Source organism: Triturus cristatus, chromosome 10 (assembly GCF_964204655.1).
Source record: "Triturus cristatus chromosome 10, aTriCri1.1, whole genome shotgun sequence".
Classification (NCBI taxonomy): domain Eukaryota; kingdom Metazoa; phylum Chordata; class Amphibia; order Caudata; family Salamandridae; genus Triturus; species Triturus cristatus.
Genome location: NC_140593.1, coordinates 1,215,430,683 through 1,215,451,416, shown reverse-complemented (window position 1 = coordinate 1,215,451,416; position 20,734 = coordinate 1,215,430,683). Strand labels below are relative to the sequence as shown.

Here is a 20,734-nt window from a genome sequence, read left to right as displayed (position 1 = left end):
ATCTTAGGGAATAAGAGGCTTTCTATCAACATCCTGGCACTGCGGTCCATGAATACTGTCCCTTTTGGGCCTTTACTCCCATGCTCTATGGGATTCTGTTGCGCAGGCACTGTCAGTGGTCCCAGTGAGGGCCCAGGCAATCGCTCCCAGGCTGTTGCCGACCTGAGAGATGCATTGCAGCTAAGATCTGAAAGAAACACGTTAGTTAGATTCCTCACCTTAGAATATCCCCAGGCGTCAGACTGGATCCTGAAGATTTTTCGTCAGCAATACCCCTTGCGCGTCGCTAGGCGTCGTCTGCGGCTCCGCGTCCGTCGTCGGCGTCGTGCGCCGGAATGACGTCGTCGGAGTACTTAGACGCCGCCCTCGCGCGCTGACGTCAGTTCTTCTTTTTTCCGCGCCAGTAAGCGCAGATCCGGGAGAGCTACCCCTTTAGTCATTTTTTGACTAACTTTTTTGATCCTTTTTGATCTTGTCTCGACTCCGGTGCCGGTAGGATGCCTGGTTTTAAAGCCTGTGCTGACTGCAACCGCTTGATGTCGGTTACGGACCATCACCGCCGGTGCCTTTACTGCTTGGGCCTCGACCACGACGCGGAGTCGTGTTCGGACTGCAAGGCCCTGACCTCGAAGGCTAGACGGGAGCGGTCCCGTAAGCTTCTCGAGATTCGCCACTCGGCTCCGCGTGCCTCTCGATCCCGGTCCAGGAGGAGGTCCAAGGATCGGTCGCGGAGCCGCAGCCGACGTCACCATCGGTCGTCGGGATCCAAGTCTTCGAGTAAGTCGAAGCATTCCAAGAAGTCCAAGAGGCGACACCGCTCTTCGGACTCCCCTCGCCGGTCGCGCGACTCGGCTGAGGGTCAGGGTGGTTCCACCCCCGCGGCTCCGGCGGAGCCGCAGGCGTCGCGCAAGTCCCCATACCCACCGGTCCCTGGGACTGACGTGACGCCGGCGGAAGTCAGTGCCTTCCTCTCGGCCATGAGGAGCCTGGCTCCGCCGTCGACGCCTGCTGGCGCGCCTTCGGTCCCCGCGGACCCGACTGGGCTGCCTTGCCTGCCGGCGGCTCCGGCCCCAGCGCCGTTGACGGCTCCGGCCTCGACGCCGCAAGCGCCCGAGGGACCAGTTCCCGAGTCCCCGCGACGCCGGTCGACCTCGTAACGCCTCCTCTGCCGGCGTCGACACCGATACCACCCCCGACGCCGACGTCGACTCCGCTCGACGTCGAGCCCCGGTTCAGCCCCACTCCGGGCCCGGCGCCGATCCGGCGTCGATGGACGCCGCGTTCGGCGCTGCTGGAGACACATTATGTCTATCGCCCGGCTCCGCTCCTTCCTCCTGTATACCAGGAATCGGATGATGGGGACTACTGGGAGGGATCCGAGGATCCTATGGCCCTTCAGGCTCAAATGTCACAGGACTGGGCAGATGAACTGGGGGAGGCCAGTGGCCTGGATACCTCTCCGTACACTGGATTCGTCTCTCCTCCGACTGTGGCTTCGGAGGAGGGCGCTGCTTTCTCTTTGGTGCTGCGCAAGGCGGCCGCAGCCCTTGGGCTCGAGCTGCCTGCCGTGGCTGTGAGGACTAACGTCCTTAATGAGGTGCTTCAGTCTGCAGCAAGCTCCACTGAGCCTCTGCTGCAGTTCAATGAGGCCCTCATTGACGTTTTGCAGGGCACCTGGTCCAAGCCCTCCACAGTTCCTCCTGTGGACAGGAACGTCGCCAGGCGCCACCGCCCTGCTCCGGGCGACCCCAGTTTTCTGTCCCAACACCCTACCCCTGAGAGCCTGGTTATCCAGGCCTCTACCTCCCAATCCTCCTTCCCGACCGCCCCGCCGGACCGGGATTCCAAGAGACTGGAACAGTTTGGCAAGAAGCTGTTCTCCTCCCTTAGTTTGGGCCTGCGGTCTTTGAACACCGCCTGTCTCTTGGACCGTTATTCCCACTCTCTGGGATGCGGTGGAGGACGTGCTGCCCCTGTGTCCGGAGGAGGTCCGGACACGACTTACCCAGGCTCTGGCCGATGGGAGGGATGCAGCACGACATGCTATCCGATGTGGGCTTGACACTACGGACTCGCTGGGTAGGGCCATTTCTACCACAGTGGCGCTTAGACGTCACGCCTGGCTGCGGTCCACGTCATTTTCGGGCGATGTCCAGAGCACTCTCATGGACATGCCCTTTGATGGCACTCGCCTTTTTGGCGAGAAAGCGGACAGTGCGCTGAATCGCTTTAAGGACTCCCGGGCTACGGCCCAGTCCTTGGGCCTCTCGGCCCCGCGGTCGCAAACTTCCGCCTTTCGCCCCTTTCGTGGCCAAGGAAGGGGTGCCTCCTCACGTGCGCCTAGCCACCAGCCGCAGAACCAACTTGCGCGCGGTCGCGGACGTGGTTTCCGCCGAGGCGGTTCTGGAGGACGACGAGGTCAGCCCACATCCACCCCGGCAGCATCTGCCTCAAAGCCTTCCTAGTCCGAGCTTTCAGGCCCATGCCACGCCAGTGGGCGGCAGAGTTCGCCATCACCTGCTCCACTGGCGGTCCATCACATCGGACAGGTGGGTGCTGCAAATCGTCCGAAGAGGCTACTCCCTCCCCTTCGAGACGACCCCTCCAGCCATGCCACCGCAGCACCACCGTATCTCGGGGGATCATTTGAATCTTCTCCACGAGGAAGTTTCGGCCCTCTTGGCCAAGGGGGCCGTCGAGCGCGTTCCGAGCCCAGAAGTAGGTCGTGGTTGTTATTCCCACTACTTTCTGGTTCCCAAGAAGGGCAAAGGGGGCCTACGCCCTATCTTGGACCTCCGGAACGTCAATACCTTCCTCCGGAAGGAAAGTTTCAAGATGTTAACTTTGGCTCAGGTTCTAGCTGCCCTAGACCCCAGAGATTGGATGGTAGCGTTGGACTTGCAGGACGCTTATTTCCACTTCCCCGTCCTGCCGGCCCACCGGCGTTACCTGCGGTTCACGGTGGGCCAAGAGCACTTTCAGTTTACCGTGCTCCCCTTCGGCCTCACCAGTGCCCCTCGGGTGTTCACGAAAGTGATGGCGGTGGTCGCAGCTCATCTGCGCAGATCAGGGGTTCCAGTCTTCCCCCTATCTCGACGACTGGTTGTTGAAGGCGGGCTCGCCCCAGACAGTCGTCTCCCACCTCCAGACTACGGCGGGTCTCCTGCATTTGCTGGGATTTTCCATCAACGTGCCGAAGTCACACTTGAGTCCCTCTCAGAAGCTCCTCTTCATCGGAGCAGTTCTCGATTCGGCGCAGTTCCGGGTCTATCCACCGGAACAGCGGGTCCGGGATATTCAGGCCCTGATTCCCATCTTTCGGCCTCTATCCTGGGTTTCGGTCAGGCTAGTGTTGCGGCTTCTGGGGCTGATGGCCTCCTGCATCCTACTAGTGCATCACGCCAGGCGGCGCATGCGAGCTCTGCAGTGGGACCTGAAGTTTCAGTGGGCCCAGCATCACGGCAACCTGTCCGACCATGTCTTGATCTCGGAGGGCACTGCACAGCAGTTGCAGTGGTGGCTCATAGACCGCGATTGGGTCATGGGCAGAAGCCTCTCCCTTCCCCAACCGGAGCATGTCGTAGTGACGGATGCGTCCCTCCTGGGATGGGGTGGCCATATGGGAGAGGCGGAGATCAGAGGCCTCTGGTCTCCGGCGGAGTCTCGTCTCCACATCAACCTGTTGGAGTTGAGAGCGATCCGGCTTGCACTGAAAGCCTTCCTTCCCTCTGTCAGGGGAAGTGTCGTGCAGGTGTTCACGGACAACACCACCACCATGTGGTATTGCAACAAACAGGGCGGGGTGGGGTCGTGGACCCTTTGTCTGGAGGCTCTGCGCCTCTGGACGTGGCTGGAACACCAGGGCGTCACCCTAGTGGTTCAACATCGGGCGGGCTCTCTGAACGCCAGAGCAGACAAACTCAGCCGCCGGTGCATGATGGATCACGAATGGCGTCTGAACTCCGAAGTGGCGCAAGGTCTCTTTCAGCAGTGGGGAGAGCCTTGGTTAGATCTATTCGCCACCGAAGAGAACGTGCAATGTCAGCAGTTCTGCGCGTTGGAATTTCCAAGGCGGCACTCGCTCGGCGACGCTTTTCGTCACGAGTGGAGTTGCGGTCTGTTGTACGCCTTTCCGCCTATACCACTTCTGCCCAGAGTGCTGAAGAAGATCAGGCACGACCGGGCCCAAGTTATCTTGGTGGCTCCGGATTGGGCACGAAGGTACTGGTATCCCGAGCTACTCAGTATGTTGACCGATCCTCCGATACGTCTGCCCCTTCGGGAGGATCTTCTGTCGCAGCAGCAGGGGACGGTCCTCCACCCGAACCTGTCCAGCCTCCACCTCCATGCGTGGAGATTGAGCGGCGGCAGTTGATGCCATTTGACTTGCCTCCTGAAGTCTGTGATATCATTCTGGCAGCCAGGCGTCCCTCCACAAAGACGGTATACGCCTGCCGGTGGAACAAATTTGTGGCATGGTGCACAGCAAAGGCTGTAGATCCCCTTTCCGCCCCTCTTTCTGAGGTTCTCCTCTTTCTTCTTTCTTTGGCCCGGCAGGGCTCTGCCCTGGGCACCCGGAAAGGTTATCTTGCTGCCATCTCTGCCTTCTTGCGGCTTCCTGATCAGCCTTCTCTTTTCAAGTCCCCTGTAGTTACACGCTTTCTAAAAGGCATTACTCACACGTTCCCTCCTGTCCCTTTTGTAATGCCTCAGTGGGACTGGAATCTTGTTCTCACATTTCTGATGTGCGCTCCCTTTGAGCCTCTTCATAATTGTCCTCTTCGTCTGCTGACGCTTAAGACTGCTTTTCTGGTGGCCATCACCTCGGCTAGACGGGTGAGTGAGCTCCAGGCTTTATCATCAAAGCCTCCTTTTCTCTCTGTTCATCCGGACAAGGTTGTCCTTCGGCCTCGTCCCTCCTTTCTTCCGAAAGTGGTGACTCCATTTCATCTTGGGCAGTCTGTCACCTTGCCCACCTTCTTTCCGCCTCCGCATCCTTCCAAAGAGGAAGAGAGGCTCCACCGTCTGGACCCAAAACGTGCGCTCTCCTTTTATCTGGACCGCACAAAGCAGTTCCGGGTGGACGACCAACTTTTCGTTGGATACGTGGGTGCTAAGAAGGGGAAAGCTGTGCACAAACGGACCATCTCTCGGTGGGTCATTTTGTGCATCAAAATTTGTTACTCCTTGGCAAAAAAGGACCCTCCTGTTGGGCTGCGCGCCCACTCCACTCGGGCCACAGCGGCTTCTACTGCTTTGGGACGGGGTGTCCCTTTGCAGGACATCTGTCAGGCGGCAACGTGGGCTTCGCTACACACGTTTGCCAGGCATTATTGCCTTGACAGCCAAGTCCGGAGGGATGGCTTCTTTGGCCGTTCTGTCCTCCAGGACTTACTGGTGTGATCTTGGTTCGCAGACCCACCACCGGGGATGGTATTGCTTGGGTATCTATTCTAAGGTGAGGAATCTAACTAACGTGTTTCTTTCAGATGAACAAGTTACTTGCCTTCGGTAACGATGTATCTGTAAGAAACATTAGTTAGTTAGATTCCTCACCGACCCACCCATCCTCCCCGTTCTGCGAACTGACATCTAGGGTTAAGGTTATCCTTTTCAGGCCCCTAGATTTTATTTTTGGCACCAGTGTCGGTCTTTGCATGGCTCTGCGTTCCTGGCGCGGAAAGCTATGTACAAGAACTGACGTCAGCGTGCGAGGGCGGCGTCTAAGTACTCCGACGACGTCATTCCGGCGCACGACGCTGACGACGGACGCGGAGCCGCAGACGAAGCCTAGCGACGCGCAAGGGGTATTGCTGACGAAAAATCTTCCGGATCCAGTCTGACGCCTGGGGATATTCTAAGGTGAGGAATCTAACTAACTAATGTTTCTTACAGATACATCGTTACCGAAGGTAAGTAACTTGTTCTTCACAATCAGATGTGGACTGTATACCACCGGCTTGCTGGGCAGAGCGGTTTCCTCAACTTTGTCCGTGTAGCGCCACACCTGGCTGAGAACAATGTCCAAGCATCTCTTATGAACCTGCCCTTTGATGAATCCCATCCCTTCGGAGACAGAGCGGATTCAGTGCTGGAGGAGCGCTTTATGGACAGCAGGGCAATGGCCAGGTCATTGGGCCTTTCCATGACCCCTCGCTACCTCCAATCTGCCTTTCACTCCTTTCATGGTCATGGAAAGGGCTTCCAGCCACATCTGTACCCCGCCAACCACTGCAGCGCATGCTTCCCAGCCTCTGCGTGGCCAACGACGCAGTACCCACAGACCTTGTATATCAGGCAGCCAGTGGTCAGGTCAACCCACCCCACCTCACCCCGGCAAGTGCAGCCTCCTAACCCTTGTAGTATGCCCTCTCATCATCATGGGCACCCAGTGGGAGGCAGGATATGCCATCACCTGTCCCGCTGGAGGTCTATAACATCAAATCATGAATTCTCCAAATTGTCCAGAGGGGATACTCACATCCCTTAGTGATTACCCTTCCACCCATGCCACTTGCTTGCGACAGGTTGACAGAGGACCATCTCTCCTTGCTCTGCCAGGAGGTGACGGCTCTCTTGGCCAAGGGAGCCATTAAGAGGGTGCCGATGCCAGAAGTAGCTTGTGGTTGCTCTTTCTGCTACTTCCTGGTGCCCAAGAAGGATGGAGGCCTTCGTCCTATCCTAGACCTGCGCCGTCTCAATTTCTTCCTCATGACGGAGAAGTTCAAATGTTCATGCTCACTCAAGTCCTGTAGGCTCTGGACCAGGGAGACTGCACGGTGGCGTTGGACTTTCAGGACATATATTTCTGCATTCCCGTCCTGCCTACCCACAGGTGTTACTGCGGTTCACAGTCTGCCATGAGCACTTTCAGTTCGCTGTGCTCCCTTTTGGCCTTACCGGCTTCTCTCAGGTGTTCACTAAAGTGATGGCAGTGGTTGCAGCTCATCTGCGGAGATCAGGGGTGTCAATCTCCCCCCGGCTGTTATCTCCCAACTCCAGACTATGGCAGACCTGCATTCGCCGAAGTTCCCGATCAACTTGCCAAAGTCACACCTGACTCGCTGTCAGACGCTCTCTTTCACCAAAGCTGTTCTGGAAATTGTGCAGTTTTGGGCCTATTCTCCTGAAAGGCAAGCCCAAGATATTCAGATTATGATACTGATGTTTCAGCCTCTATCCTGGATTTTTGTAAGACTGACTCTAAGGCTGGTGGGCCTCATGGCCTCTGCATCCTGCTTGTGGCACATGCCCACTGGCGTATGCAGGCTCTGCAGTGGGACCTGAAGTTACAGTGGGCGCAGCATCAGAGGAATCTCTCCGACATGGTCCAGATCTCTGAGGGAAATGCAAGAGATCTGCACTAGTGGCTAATGAACCTCGATTGGATCGGCAGCAGACCCCTCTCCCTTCCCCAAACAGTTCTGACTGTGGTGACAGATTTGTCACTCCTGGAATGGGGCGGCCATCTGGGAGAGGTGGAGATCAGAGGACGCTGGACTCTGGCAGAATCGGGGCTCCACATCAATCTACTCGAGCTTCAGGCGATCCGACTCGCATTGAACTCCTTTCTACCCTCCATCAAGGGATGGCTAGTTCAGGTGTTCACGGACAACACCAGCAGTATGTGGTACTGCAACAAACCATGCGGGATGGGGTTGTGGACCCTTTGTCAAGAGGTCCTTCGTCTCTGGACATGGCTGAAACGTCAGGGCATATCCCTGGTGGTTCAACATCTGGCGGGCTCTCTGAACACGCATGCAGACAAACTCAGGTGAAGATGCCTAGCGGATCACAAATTATTTCTCCATCTGGAGGTGGTGCAAGGTCTCTGTCAGCAGTGGGGAGAGGCTTGGTTAAATCTGTTCTCTACTGTAAAGAACACACAATTGCAGCAGTTCTGCATGCTGGAGTTTCCAAGGAGGCTTTCGTTCAGAGACTCTTTTCATCTTGAGTGGAGCTCAGACCTCCTGTACTTCTTTACACCCATACCACTACTGCCCAGAGTGTTCAAGAAAATCAGGAATGACTGGGCCCATGTCATCTTTGTGGCTCCGGACTTGGCTCGGAGAGTTTGGTATCCCGAGCTGTTGAGCATGACCATTGGTCCTCCGACCAGGCTACCCCTTCGGGAGGATCTTCTGTAGCAGCAGCAGCAGTGGAGGGTTCTCCACCTGAACTGTCAACGCTGAACCTTCTTCCATGGAGTTTGAGCGGTGACAGTTGACAGCTTTCGACCTTCTCTTCTAAGTCTGCAATGTTAACTTAGCAGCCAGGCTTCCCTCCACCAAAACGGTATACGCCTGCCGTTGGGGCAAGCTTGTGGCATGGTGTGCAGAAAACCAGGTTGACCCCCTTTTCTGCTTCTCTTTCTCAGGTTATTCTATTTATTCTTTCCGTTTCCCATCAGGTCTCTGCTCAGGGCACCTTAAAGGGCTACCTTTCTGCTATATCAACCTTTCTGCAGTTGCCCGACCAGCCATCCCTCTTCAAATTCCCTATTGTACATAGGTTCTTGAAAGGTTTGCAACATATGTTTCCTCCTTCACCCCTCATCTTGCCTCAGTGGGACTTTAATCCAATCCTGACATTCCTGATGAGCGCTCCCTTTGAGCCCTTGCACAACTGTCCTCTCAGGCTCCTTACTATCAAGACAACCTTCCTGGTGGCAAAACCATCTGCCCGGAGGGTCAGTGAGCTTTAGGCTTTGTCATCCAAGCCTCCATACTTGAACATCAACCCAGACAAGCTGGTTCTACAAGCTAGAGCTCCCTTTCTTCCGAAAGTCGTCATTCCCTTACATGTAGGCCAGTCCATCGCCTTGTCTAGTTTTTACGCTCTGCCACATCCCTCTAAAGTACAGGAATGACTTCACTGACTGGACCCAAAAAGAGCGTTGGCGTTCTATCTTGACCGCAAAAGAGAGTTCCAGGGGGATGACAAGCTATTTTTGGAGTATGTTGGATTGAAGAAGGGAAAGGCCATGTAAAAGCGGATCATCTCCCAATGGATTGTGCTCTGCATTAAAATCTGCTACGCATTGGCCAAGAAGCAAACCCTTGAGGGCTTGCGAGCTCATTCCACCAGAGCCAAGGCTGCAACCACTGTGCTAGCACACGGAGTCCCGGTCCTGGACATCTGCCAAGCAGCAGCGTGGGCCTCTCTGCACATGTTCACCAAACACTACTGCCTTGACAGTCCGGTTCGTCGGTTTGGATGCTTTGCCAGTTCGGTCCTGCAGGACTTTTTGGTATGAAATTGTTTTGCAGACCCACTTCCAGGGAGATATTGCTTGGGTATCTATTCTAAGGTAAGGAATCTGTGGCTAGAAGTCTCTACCAGATGAACAAGTTACTTACCTTCGGTACTGCCTTATTAGGTAGAGACTCTTATCTAGCCGCAGATTCCTTACAAATCAACCCATACGCCTCTCTCTGTGAATGTATTTCTACCACTTTGGCTGTTCCCCATTCAGGGCCCTAGTTGTCCACACCAGTGGTCAGTTTTCTTCGTGGCTCCACGCTCCTGGCATTGAAAGCCGCAAAATAAAATGATGCCAGTGCACTGGGGTGGTGTCTATTTAGGCGTCGCACACTTCACTACCAATGCGGACGACAACAAGTGGAGCCGAACTATGCCACCTTCCGGTGCGTGGGGGGTACTGCTCCCGAATACATTCCGGATCCAGTCTGACAGATAAATCTAAGGTAAGGAATCTGCAACTAAATACAGTTTTTACCAGACAATTAGCTATCAAAGATAAGTAACTTGTTCATTTAGGCAACAAGGCTGTCTTTAAGCAACTTCATTGCAACCTGAAGTACAGAGCAACCTTTTAGACCTGCTTTATGATGGTGACTCTTTCGTGAAGCTTGTGACAGGAGCCAATTTATGTTCAGAGGTGGATGTAGGTATCACCCTGTCGGCCGCACCAAAACAGTATCGCCAATCATACAACCCGCAGTATAGACCACCACTTCCAGCATCTCTAAATAAACAAACTTCGCTTTGAAGTCCCAGACATCCGGGTAAACACCAAAACTCATCCAGGCGTCAGTGACAAGTGCCTTTCAGCAACCACATCATCTCTACATACTCCTATAGCGGAAAGATCTCCTCTGTCACCAGCTGGAGATAGATAACAACAGACCAATGGGTCCTAGCGCTCATAACTCACATTGGAATTCATACAGAAATCTTCTACTTCTTTACTATCCAAGAAACCACATTAACATTTATAAATATTGCAAACAGAAATGCCTACAATGATAAAGAAAGGAGTCCTAGAGCAAGTTCTTGAATCACAGCAAAATATGGGCTGCTTCTTCTCGCTTCTTTCTGATAAGGAAAAGTCAGGGGAGTGGAGACCAATCCTAGACTTTTAATAGTTGAACACATTTCTAGCCACGCTTCAAGAAATCCTCCAGCTGTTACAATAAGTAGATTTAATATGTCCACCCTAGATCTGTAGGATGCTTGCTTCCATATTCCTATCCATCCCAAGCAAAGAAAGTATCTCAAATTCAAAGTGGCAGGCCACCAATATCAATTCAAAGTTCTCCCATTCGGACTAAAATATGTTCCAGAATGTTAACTAAGTGTATGGCTCCAGTTGCAGCATTCTTGAGCAAACAGGTTTATCAGGTATTTCCCTACTTCGACAATGGGCTGGTCAAAGGAAAATCGTTCAAGGTGACCAATATCCCCTAAGGTCTACCCAACAACTAGTACAACAAATGTGCCTGATACTCCACCAAGACAAATCAATGTTAATGCCAAGAAAAATAATTACATTTCGTGGAGCAATTCTTAATACAGATGCATTCATGGCCTTGCCATTCAAAAAAAGAGTAGAGAAACAAAAACAGGAGTAAGCCCGTTATCCCAGCAGAGACCGGGCAATAATGTTTAACAAAACAACAATGTCTCAACTGGATGTCATTAAAAAGACAAATTTCAAAGCAATGATGAAATCACAAGGGGAAGGAAGGGAGACCACAAAGAAATTAATGAAAAAAGTATATTGTAAGTAGTTAGAACAGCACTACGGTACAATAAAGGTACAAATGACCAAAACACACAAGTGAGCACTGGGCGTGCTAGTGATGGTGAACGGCGCAGTGAACACAATAGGTGAAGACTGCGTGAACGGCGATGAAATAATAATGACATAAGACTGGGCCTTTGAAAACCACATCCAGATAACAAACAAACCTGTTCTGGGAGTACAGATTACATGGTAAGACACCCTAATCAGTGCATATAATGAATGTCACCAATTGGAAGTACATCAGATACAGTTTAACAAAATCTTCAAGTTCTGAGGAAGACTGAACGTAAACCTGTTTGCTATGTATGGGAGCAGGAAATGTTGTTACCATGCCAGTAGACGGCCTCCACCGGGACGACGGTAGAATGCATTTTCGATATCCTGATCAGGGACCTTTGATTACGCTTTTCCCCATCTTCCCCTAATCGAAAGGGCACTCTGCAAGATAAAGAAGAAACCATGTTGAATTACACTATTAGCTCCATGGTGGCCAAGACCATATTGGTTCACAGAGATGTTTCTCCTATCAGAACAACGACACATACAGCTACCAACACTTCCAAATATTCTTTTCCATGACAACTGCCAAGTTCTTCATACAGACCGAACACCCTATACCAATCCGCATGGTTCCTTAACGCCATGAATTCCACATCTTAGAAATTCCATGGGACTATAGAGTAATTGGAGCTAAAGCTAGCAGCATCTTCACCTATAAGTCCTATGAAGTGGAAACATTTCTTTATTTGGTGTACGCAGCAGAACCTTACTTGATCTCCTCTGATCCACATCAGCTCTCACCATACCTTCTACAATTGTCTCACACTAATCTTTCTCATTCATCAATGAGAATCCAATTGGCGGCTATCTCAAAATTCAGAAGGGCACAAAATAAACCTTCTCTCTGTTCCTCCAGCAGTATAAAGGAATTCCTTAAAAGACTCGTCAGAGCTTTCCCACCAATCAAACAATTCCCTGGCAACTTAATACAGTACTTTCTTAACTGATGCCCCTTCAATACATCAAGCAGACATAACATTTTTGTCATGGAAATTCGCACTTCTAATAGCATTAACTTCTGCGAGAAGAGAGTGAAATTCTGGCTTTTACAACAAGGGAACCTTGTGTTCAATTCTGGGATGACAGAATCATTTTAAGGACTCATCTCCACTTTATACCTAAAGTGGCGTCCGATTTTCATTTGACTTAATCTATAATCTATAAAACCTCTTTTAAAAACTGCAACACAGCTGCAGAAGGGGCATTTCATACTCTAGACATAAAGCATTGTCTAAAAAGTTACATTGACAGAACAAGTAAATTCAGACAGCCCCATCAATTGCGCATAGACTACAGTGCCCCTAGAAGAGGGCATGCACTGTCAAAACAATCAATATCTCGCTGGGTGTCTGCTGCCATTATGTACTTTCACAATAAGGCTGGTCATCCTTTACAAGCAAACATCTCAGCATACTCAACTAGAAGTGTATGAACTTCAATAGCTCTGTTCGCTGGAGTATCATTGTTGAGCATTTGCTGTGCAGCAATCTGCAAGAACACCCATACAATAATTCCGCACTGTTGCCTAGAGTCGACAGTTCAAAGAGATGCTGCAGTTGGGAAAGCGGTTCTGCTCTATCTGTAAATTTGCTACCATCACCCCTACCTCATTGTTCAAGCAAGTGAATCTATGAAAGATCCAATTCTGGAAATTGGTATCTTTCATAGAATGTGACCAACCCACCTCCCCATCAGAGTCTCGCCACATATTAATATAAATTCACACCAGTACTAACAAGCTCTGAAGGAGGATGTTTACTCGGAATGCAGTCATGAGACTGATTATCTCGGATTGTTTAATTATTTTTAAATAATGTGAATATGCTACTAAAGAGTCTACCAAAGTTGGTGTCTTACTCCTAGAGGTACATGAACATAGTACTGCTATTGAGAGGTTACTGGTGGACTTCCAACTCGACGAAGGGGATCATTCAAGCATGTGAATCCATGAAAGATACCAATTCTGGAGAACTACAATTACAGGTAAGTAACTTTTTTCTTATCATTGAGCATTCTAATGATTCTTAAATGGATGGGTCACAGCTTTTGTAAGACTGAGCCTGTCATATAAAGCCCTTTTAAACCCCCAACATCCAACTTCCTGGCAAGTTATTTTCTGCTCGCCATGCTGGAGAATGTCCTTAGAGCCCAACCATGCATGTCCCCGCTGCACGGCTTGCGCAACAGGTGTGGGTCTCGGCACATCGTCTGATTCACAAAATGGGTTGTAGGATATCTTTTTGTACTGGACCAAATTGGCTGATTGGGCATTGAAGGGAAAGTGAACTCCTAGCATTCTGGCTCCGGGTAGCTAGTTTATTGCATCTGATTCTGTGACAATCTGAATTGTCCTGTAACAATTACTTCTAACGCTCCATTTACATTCACTTTCTGGAAATTTACCTCTTGCTGATATTTGAAAAACAGCCTTGTAAATACCAACTGAACTATCTATTGCGCTGCTGTTTGCACTTGAGGTTGAATATCAAAGTTTGCTAGTCTGTGTTCAAACATCTGTTTAGCTATCATGTTGTGCCTTCATGACGCTGACTCCAGTTTGGAACCTAAAGTACAAATAGGTGGTGATCCCTCTGTAGAGTTTCTAGTATAACGGGGCTTAGCTCCTTGAACCACGTTAGACCTGGAAATACCAACAAGAGTTTTGCGAAGTGTTCTTCGAGCCTACCTGGATGTCACTCCATAGAAGATTCCCACTCATGAGAACTGTTGTTACTGGTAAAAGATATTTTGATATGGTGAAAGTAGGGTCTTACTAAGCCTTTTGTTCTCTTTTTGACTCGCGAGTATTCTTGCGCTGCTTGGAGCCATCCGGAATCATTCTGTTCGTCCTGGCCTTTGTCTGCTAGTCATGTTTCGGGGAGTATAGAAAAGCTTCATGGTGGGGAAAATGAGTCTTCAGAACATGTGGTGTTGCAGACAGAAATATGGTACATTAAACCAAATGTCTGCATGGCCACACTCTGTTCTAGTAACTCCTTTAGGAAGCACAATCCTCCCTTCAGCTGACAGTCACAAAGGCAGCACTCTTCAGTGTATGTTTATCTATAGACAATGCTTGGCCGCTCTCTTAGGGTTTTGTAGTTTGGTAAATATTGGATTACTCGAGTCATAACAAGCCGCTGGCGAAGGCACGTTCTTGCGGACAATGGCCAGAGGTAAGTCCTAGGCTAATACTGCCAAAGATGTCGCCTTCAGCTGCAGCCGCCTGCCTGCACAGGTTTTATGAGTACTTAATAAACGGCACCCCTCTGAATATTTGCTTAAAATTTTAGTTGAAACTTCAAAAAATGAAAATAGAAAAGGAGGATGCCACAAACATCTACTACAAAGGTGACCGTATTAATCGCCAGGAAATGGCCTGATATAATGGGTCCAGTCCATGCTCCTGTTGGCACTGGGTGTCTTCATATATACCAGCATGACCTTAGTACCTCAAAACAATATGGTTACTCATACCTGTTTTTGACACCTCAAGCTTCTGAATGAAATCCTATGTTTTGTTCCTAAGAATTTTCATACACAGGTTGTCATTACTTTCATCTAGTAGTATGTCAACTTCTGTTATTTAACCAAGTTATAGTTGGTCCAAAACATAGCTGTCTTCGTTACTGTTAGGGTTACTTCTAAAGAGCAGATTATCCCAATACAGATGCAGCTCCATTGGTTTATGGTGGGCCAGAGAATTCAGTTTAAATCGCTTGTCATTCTTTGTAGAGTCATCTATGTAAGTGCCCCCTTATTTTTAGCCAACAAATTCTGTTTGTTGTCACAAAAATTCATGCGGCTTCTTATGGGAAAGGAGTTTTTTTTCATACAGAGCAGCAAACTAATGGAACTCCCTGCCCACCGAGTTCAAAATCCAGTCTTCCATTGTTCGATTTAGTAAGAAATGTAAAACCTCTGTAGTTGAAAACTGTTTTCTTCCAATGATATTAATTTATGTTTAGTTATTCATGGGGCTAATCAACACCAACAACATCTGATGATCGTGTGCTCTAAAAATACCTTATTGTCATTTGAGATATCAGTGATGTCACTGACCATGTCATGAGTGATGTAATATGTGAGGTCATAAGCAGTGCATTGCAGGGCATAAGTTATAGTGACCTCCGGTAACTATAACTGCTGACTTTTTATGGTTTTGTAGGAGTGAAATCTGAGCCTTACTGTAACATTGCTGTAACCTTTGTTTTTTCCAGGAAATTTCTAAGGTTTTAAAAATTCTATTTCGTATCTATAACGTCCCTGTAACCTTTGGTTTTTTCAGTGAATTTTTAAGGTTTTTTAAATTCTATTTCCTAACTATAACATTCCTTTAACCTTTTTTTTTTCTCCAGTGAATTTCTAGGGTTTTTTACTATAATTTCCTAGCTATAACCTATAACTTTCAAGAGTGAGCGCGTGAGAGAGAGTGCACGAGTGTCTCTGTGGATGTGTGAGTGGGTGTGTGAGTGTCTGAGGGGGTCTGTGAGTGGGTGTGTGAGTGTCTGAGTGGGTTCATGAGTATCTCAGTGGGTCTGTGAGTGGGTGTGAGAGTGAGTGGGTTTTCGAGTGCCTCCATGAGTGTCAGTCAGTCTGTGAGTGAGTGTATGAGTATCTGAGTAGGTCTGTGAGGGGGTGTGTGAGTCTCCGAGGGGGTCTATGAGTCGATGTAGGACTCTCTGAGTAGATCTATGAATGGGTGGGAGAGAGTATGAGTGATTCTGTAAGTAGGTGCAGGAGTCTTAGACTGGGTCTGTGACTGGGTGTATGTGTCTAAGTTTGTGAGTGGGTGTCTGAATGGGTCTGTGAGTGGCTGTGAGATTGTCTGAGTTGTTCTGTGAGTGGGTGCAGAGGGCTTGAGTGAGTTCTGATCGTTCTTTGCTCATTATCTCCCTTTTTTCTGCTTGCTTCTGACCTTTATTTTGCCTCTTTCTGCTAGTTTCTGACCTTTATTCAGCCTCTTTCTGCACGTTTCTCACCTTTTTTTGCCTCTTCCTACTTGTTTCTCACCTTTTTTTGCTTCTTTATGCTCATTTGCTGACCTTTATTTTGCCTCTTACTGCTTGTTTCTGACCTCTATTTTGCCTAATTATGTTCGTTTCTGACCTCTATTTAGCCTCTTTCTGCTTGTTGCTGACCTTTATTTTGCCTCCTTCTAACCTTTAATCTGCCTCTTCATGCTCGTTTCTCACCTTTATTTTGCCTCTTTCTTGCGCTCGCAGACAGAGAGCTGCTAAACATGCAAGCGAGAGCATTTTGTTGGCTCCCGCTTGCTGGAAGTGGAGTGTTTGTTCAGACTTGGCGGGAGCTATCAAAGCTCCTGCGAAGTAGGGACATAGCAGGACCCAACCATGGGGGGTGGCGGTCCCCAGTGCCATTATTGGCTCCAGCTGGGGGGAGGTGCGCAACACTCCTCCTTTCACTTTCATGGCCCGCCCCGGGGAGGTGGTGGTCCGTGGGGTTCGGAGGGGTCCGCGCGGCCACCTTAAGCATTTTTATTTAAAGCCCCGGGGAGGAGGTATTCCTGGGGGGGGGGGGGGGGAGGGCCTGCAAGGCTCCCCCAATCATTTAATATGTAGAACCCGGGGAGGTGGTGGTCCCTGTGGCCCTGAGGGGTCTGACCGGCAGCACCCCCACACCTCCTTCCTCTTTCTCATTATAATTAGCCCAGAGGAGGTGGGGGTACCCAGGGCATTTTGAATATTCCCAGCATTCGCCTGGGACCTGGCCCAGCTGGGGGCTACAATTAAAACAGGCGCGGTAGACCACAGTGCTATTTGCAAATATTTCTCAAAAATGGCCATGAATTTTAAAAAAATGCCGTGGCGGGGTTCCAGGGTAACAACAAGACAAAGGCTTGGGGGTCAGGGTATTATTACCATGCCCTCTTTTCTTTTTTGTTTCCGTTTTTTCTGGGACGTGGCTGAAACGGAGTTCAAGATGGCTGCCATCACTTCCTGGTTGAAGTGCTGGCAGCCAATCAGAGCTCTGTATTTCCCTGCAGGAGCTCATTATTATTCACGAATTAGCCGCTGCACCAAATAAGAAAAAATGCAATCTGTGTACCAAAAGGGTGCTTTCTGCGGTGTAATTCCATCCATTGTCTAAAGCTCGTATGGGAATTATCATGGGAAACATACTTATTTTGACCCCGCCCCCCTTTTCTCGGGCCCCGCTTGATGAATCGTCCTAAAACTTTCCATGCATAGCTAGAATCAACAGCGCACTTTTTTGGGGGAAATTTCATGAAGATTCGTCAAATGGCACCAAAGATATAGGCAAGTTAAAAAACGCTTTTTCCATGGAAACATTGTCCTAATTATAACTATCCACTGATGACCGCCAGTAGGTTTTATGTATATATATATATATATATATATATATATATATTCTTACTTTCATGTTAGATTTTGCCTTTTCGATTTTATCAAATGATTTCTCAACTACACATATGCTCCAATTGATATTCCATCCTTTAACCCAGTATCCATTTTCTGTTTCCATGTGCAGCCGTCCAGCTTCCTGCGCCACCTCTTGCGAACAGGCCTTGTTGCAGCCTTGGGAATCATCGTCTTCTGGTGGGGAACTAAGCAGCTGGGCTAAACAGCCAACTTCCACTCGCCATATGTCTGTGCCTCCATTTTACCACTATTCCTCCAGCTCTCACCAAAGCAAGATTTGGACGTTCGTGACAGAGACATCAAATGACTTGCTGTGGCCCCCTCCCAGCGTCCCCAACCCATTCTGAAGGAACTCTTGATACTGACAGCTTAGCTTTTTGTTCTTCAAATCAGACTGTGTCCTCTGTGTGACAAGCGGAGCTGGGGATGGACAAATATTGCAAATCCTTTTTATGGTGAACATTTCTATTCAACTCAAACACCACTCTTGTGAATGACATTCTTGATGTGGCGATCTGACATGATCCATTGTACAAGGAGGCTAACATTGCTGCTCTTGAAACTAGGCCTGCAGGTCTTTCCAAGGCACCGGTACTCATAGAGAGAGCAGGCTGGTGACCCCTGCACCCCGAGCATGGAAGTAGACTCCACCAGGGTGATTGCATGTTAGGTTTTCAGGCAAGTCTTGTTTTGACCATATTCTCTTATTCTTTGGTAACAGATTAGAGATTCCTCATAATAATCTAGGCTAGGAAATTCCCTGCAGGTGGATTGATGCATCTCACAGCGTAGACAGTTTCAGGTACCAGCAGTTCTGATGCCAGCCCATCCCGTTCAATCACTGTGGTATCAAGTGCCCCACAGAGAGGTACTGAGAAGAAGGCTGCCAACTGGTGCCTGTTGGCGAGTAGGCCATTACAAGGGATCTGGTACCACTAAACATGGAAATGGGAGAGCTATGGGTCTTGTGAACCAACAAATCATTTGGAGGCTTAACCTATAAACCCCCATCCTAAATACCTCTGTTTTAAAATGCCTTGAAGTGAAGCAACATGCCCTGTGATAAAGTACTTATCAGAGACCAGCATTCGGGGCTTGTTCGAGGGAGCCTTCGTAGATTTAAAGGGAACGCCTTTTAATTGATTCCATATCAACGTAGTCCTTTCTGTGCCCATCCAGGACTCTTAGATGTATTTAGCAGTGTAGCAAGCACTTTAGGTCAGAGCCCTCCCACTTCCTGTGATGGAGTGCCCTATGACCTCAGAGGTTACTCAGTCTCCAGTGAGTCAAAGGCCGCTCAACATGACTGGAAGTGAAGTTGTTAGGCGGGCTGTGACCAGTCATTTCAATGTGCTTTTAAAATATTGCAAGGGCCACTAAAGAAGTAAGGAACAGCCCAGCCCTTGTTGGGTTGCTAGGAAAGCAACTTAATGTATGTTTTAAAAATGATTGGATTTCTTTTTTCAGCATGGCCACTAAACCCATGTAGTGTGGGTAATGGATTAAAAAAAACAGGTAAAAAGAGGACTGTCACAGTTGACCTAGTATAATGTGCTCCACTTCCTCTGGAAAACTAAAGCAACGTGGGCATTTTGTGGCTGAAGAAAAGTTTGTCGCGGATCTCCTTCATGTGAAATGACCGTGATTTCCAGTGGCTTATGCAGTGATGAGATCAGCACACAACGACGACTAGTTTGGCTTCAGTGGCTTGATGCAGTGGCCTCTCATTGTAATGCCCATCTTTTCTCTCTGCCCATGTGGATGTAATGGTCTATTACTGAGACCTATTATTGTAATGCCCATCTTTTCTCGCTGCCCGTGTGGATGTAATGGTCGATCACTGGAAGCCGTTATTTGTTGTTTGCTTTTTTACTTTTATCTCGAAAGAGAAAAATCATCATGACAATGAAATGTTTCCATTTCATATCTTGTTTATATGTTTGCAGTTGATTTTTTGGCAAGGAAAAGAGTGTTTCCATCTCATGCTGGGATGTAAAAAGGACAAAAAATTGGCGCAGCCATCTTGGAGACTTCCTGCGCCTAGGTATGGCGGTCATGTCATTTCACAGTAGAAGAATCAGTTTAGCAGCGACCAATGGGGTCACGTCTGTATCTAATGTTTAAAGTGGCGATGCCCTGGCTTGCTCCTGCCCCCCCAGCCCACCCGTTACATTCTATGGCCCTGAGTGTGCATGGTCACTTGTGGTTCTGCAGCGACAATCAAACATTTATTACAATCTACACAGCAAGCTGTCCGAACAGTGCCAACACCCAAATTCTGTTCAACCAAATTTACGTGTCCCTGGCCTGAAAGACGGGACTAGGAGCAATGTGTGTTGGATGCCGCTAGTAAATTACTACATTCTGGATTCTACTGCCCTGAACCGTTCATAGTTTATCATGAGTTAATTATTCCTGCCATCACTTTGGGATTCTTAGTTGATAAATGGTGAACAATCATGTAAAATGCCACCATGTTCAGTCTACTCACCTTATCCTGTGACCTAAACTCTGGCCGATGAGGTCTAGAGCCTTTGAACTGTAATCTCCCCAGAGGCTTCCCCAGTTCACATTTTCTATCTCGCGTCCGTTCACAAAAACCTATAGTTGATTAAAACAGTATTTCTTTTGACCTTTCTTGAGAATAATATCTTTCTCGCCCCCAGTTACTCCATATAGAAAACTTTCTTTTACTATTTCTGGGAGGCTTATCCCACAAGACATTGGATTTTATCAGTATGGCAGAGACTCCTATAAATATCAAATACATCTCTTCTTTTTTTTAAACTTCTTTTTAATGCAACACTGCACAGATATTGCATTACATGTTCTCCATACAGTTTACAATGTATCATTGGCAGGCTGATTATTAACGTGTTACATCACAGCAATCTACTTGGGAGCTCGTATGCTCCACTCAATAGTTTCATTGTTGGGGGCATAACAGCTATTCGGTATTTGAAGCCTTTCCCGCCCAAGAGAAATGTGTGCAGCAATATTTATTATAACTTATAATAAGAAAATGAAAATAACAAAAGAAACCCTGGCAGCCACCAGTGGCGGGACCGCTTCCCATAGGAAATTTATATAAGACACCTAGAGCTAGGCTATCGGACGAACAAATTTATTTGACTGAGGAAGCAGGGGGTGATCTCTACTACCCCCTGTGACATGATATCTCTTTAAACTCTGTCTCGCCTGCAGGAATAAGAACATTTTT

The 20,734-nt window shown here is 48.8% G+C and overlaps 1 protein-coding gene across 6 annotated transcripts in view; it reads left to right on the top strand.

The window, feature by feature from the left end:
* LOC146797097 (uncharacterized) overlaps nt 1-20,151 on the top strand; it is a 679,272-nt gene extending 659,121 nt beyond the window's left edge. For all 6 annotated transcript variants that reach the window (XM_085629734.1, XM_085629733.1, XM_085629730.1 and 3 more), the window contains one exon: nt 17,624-20,151. In XM_085629734.1, the coding sequence (XP_085485860.1) occupies nt 17,624-17,716 (93 nt within the window). In that variant the 3' untranslated portion in view covers nt 17,717-20,151. The remainder of the gene's footprint in view (nt 1-17,623) is intronic.
* The last annotated feature ends 583 nt before the right edge of the window (nt 20,152-20,734 follow it).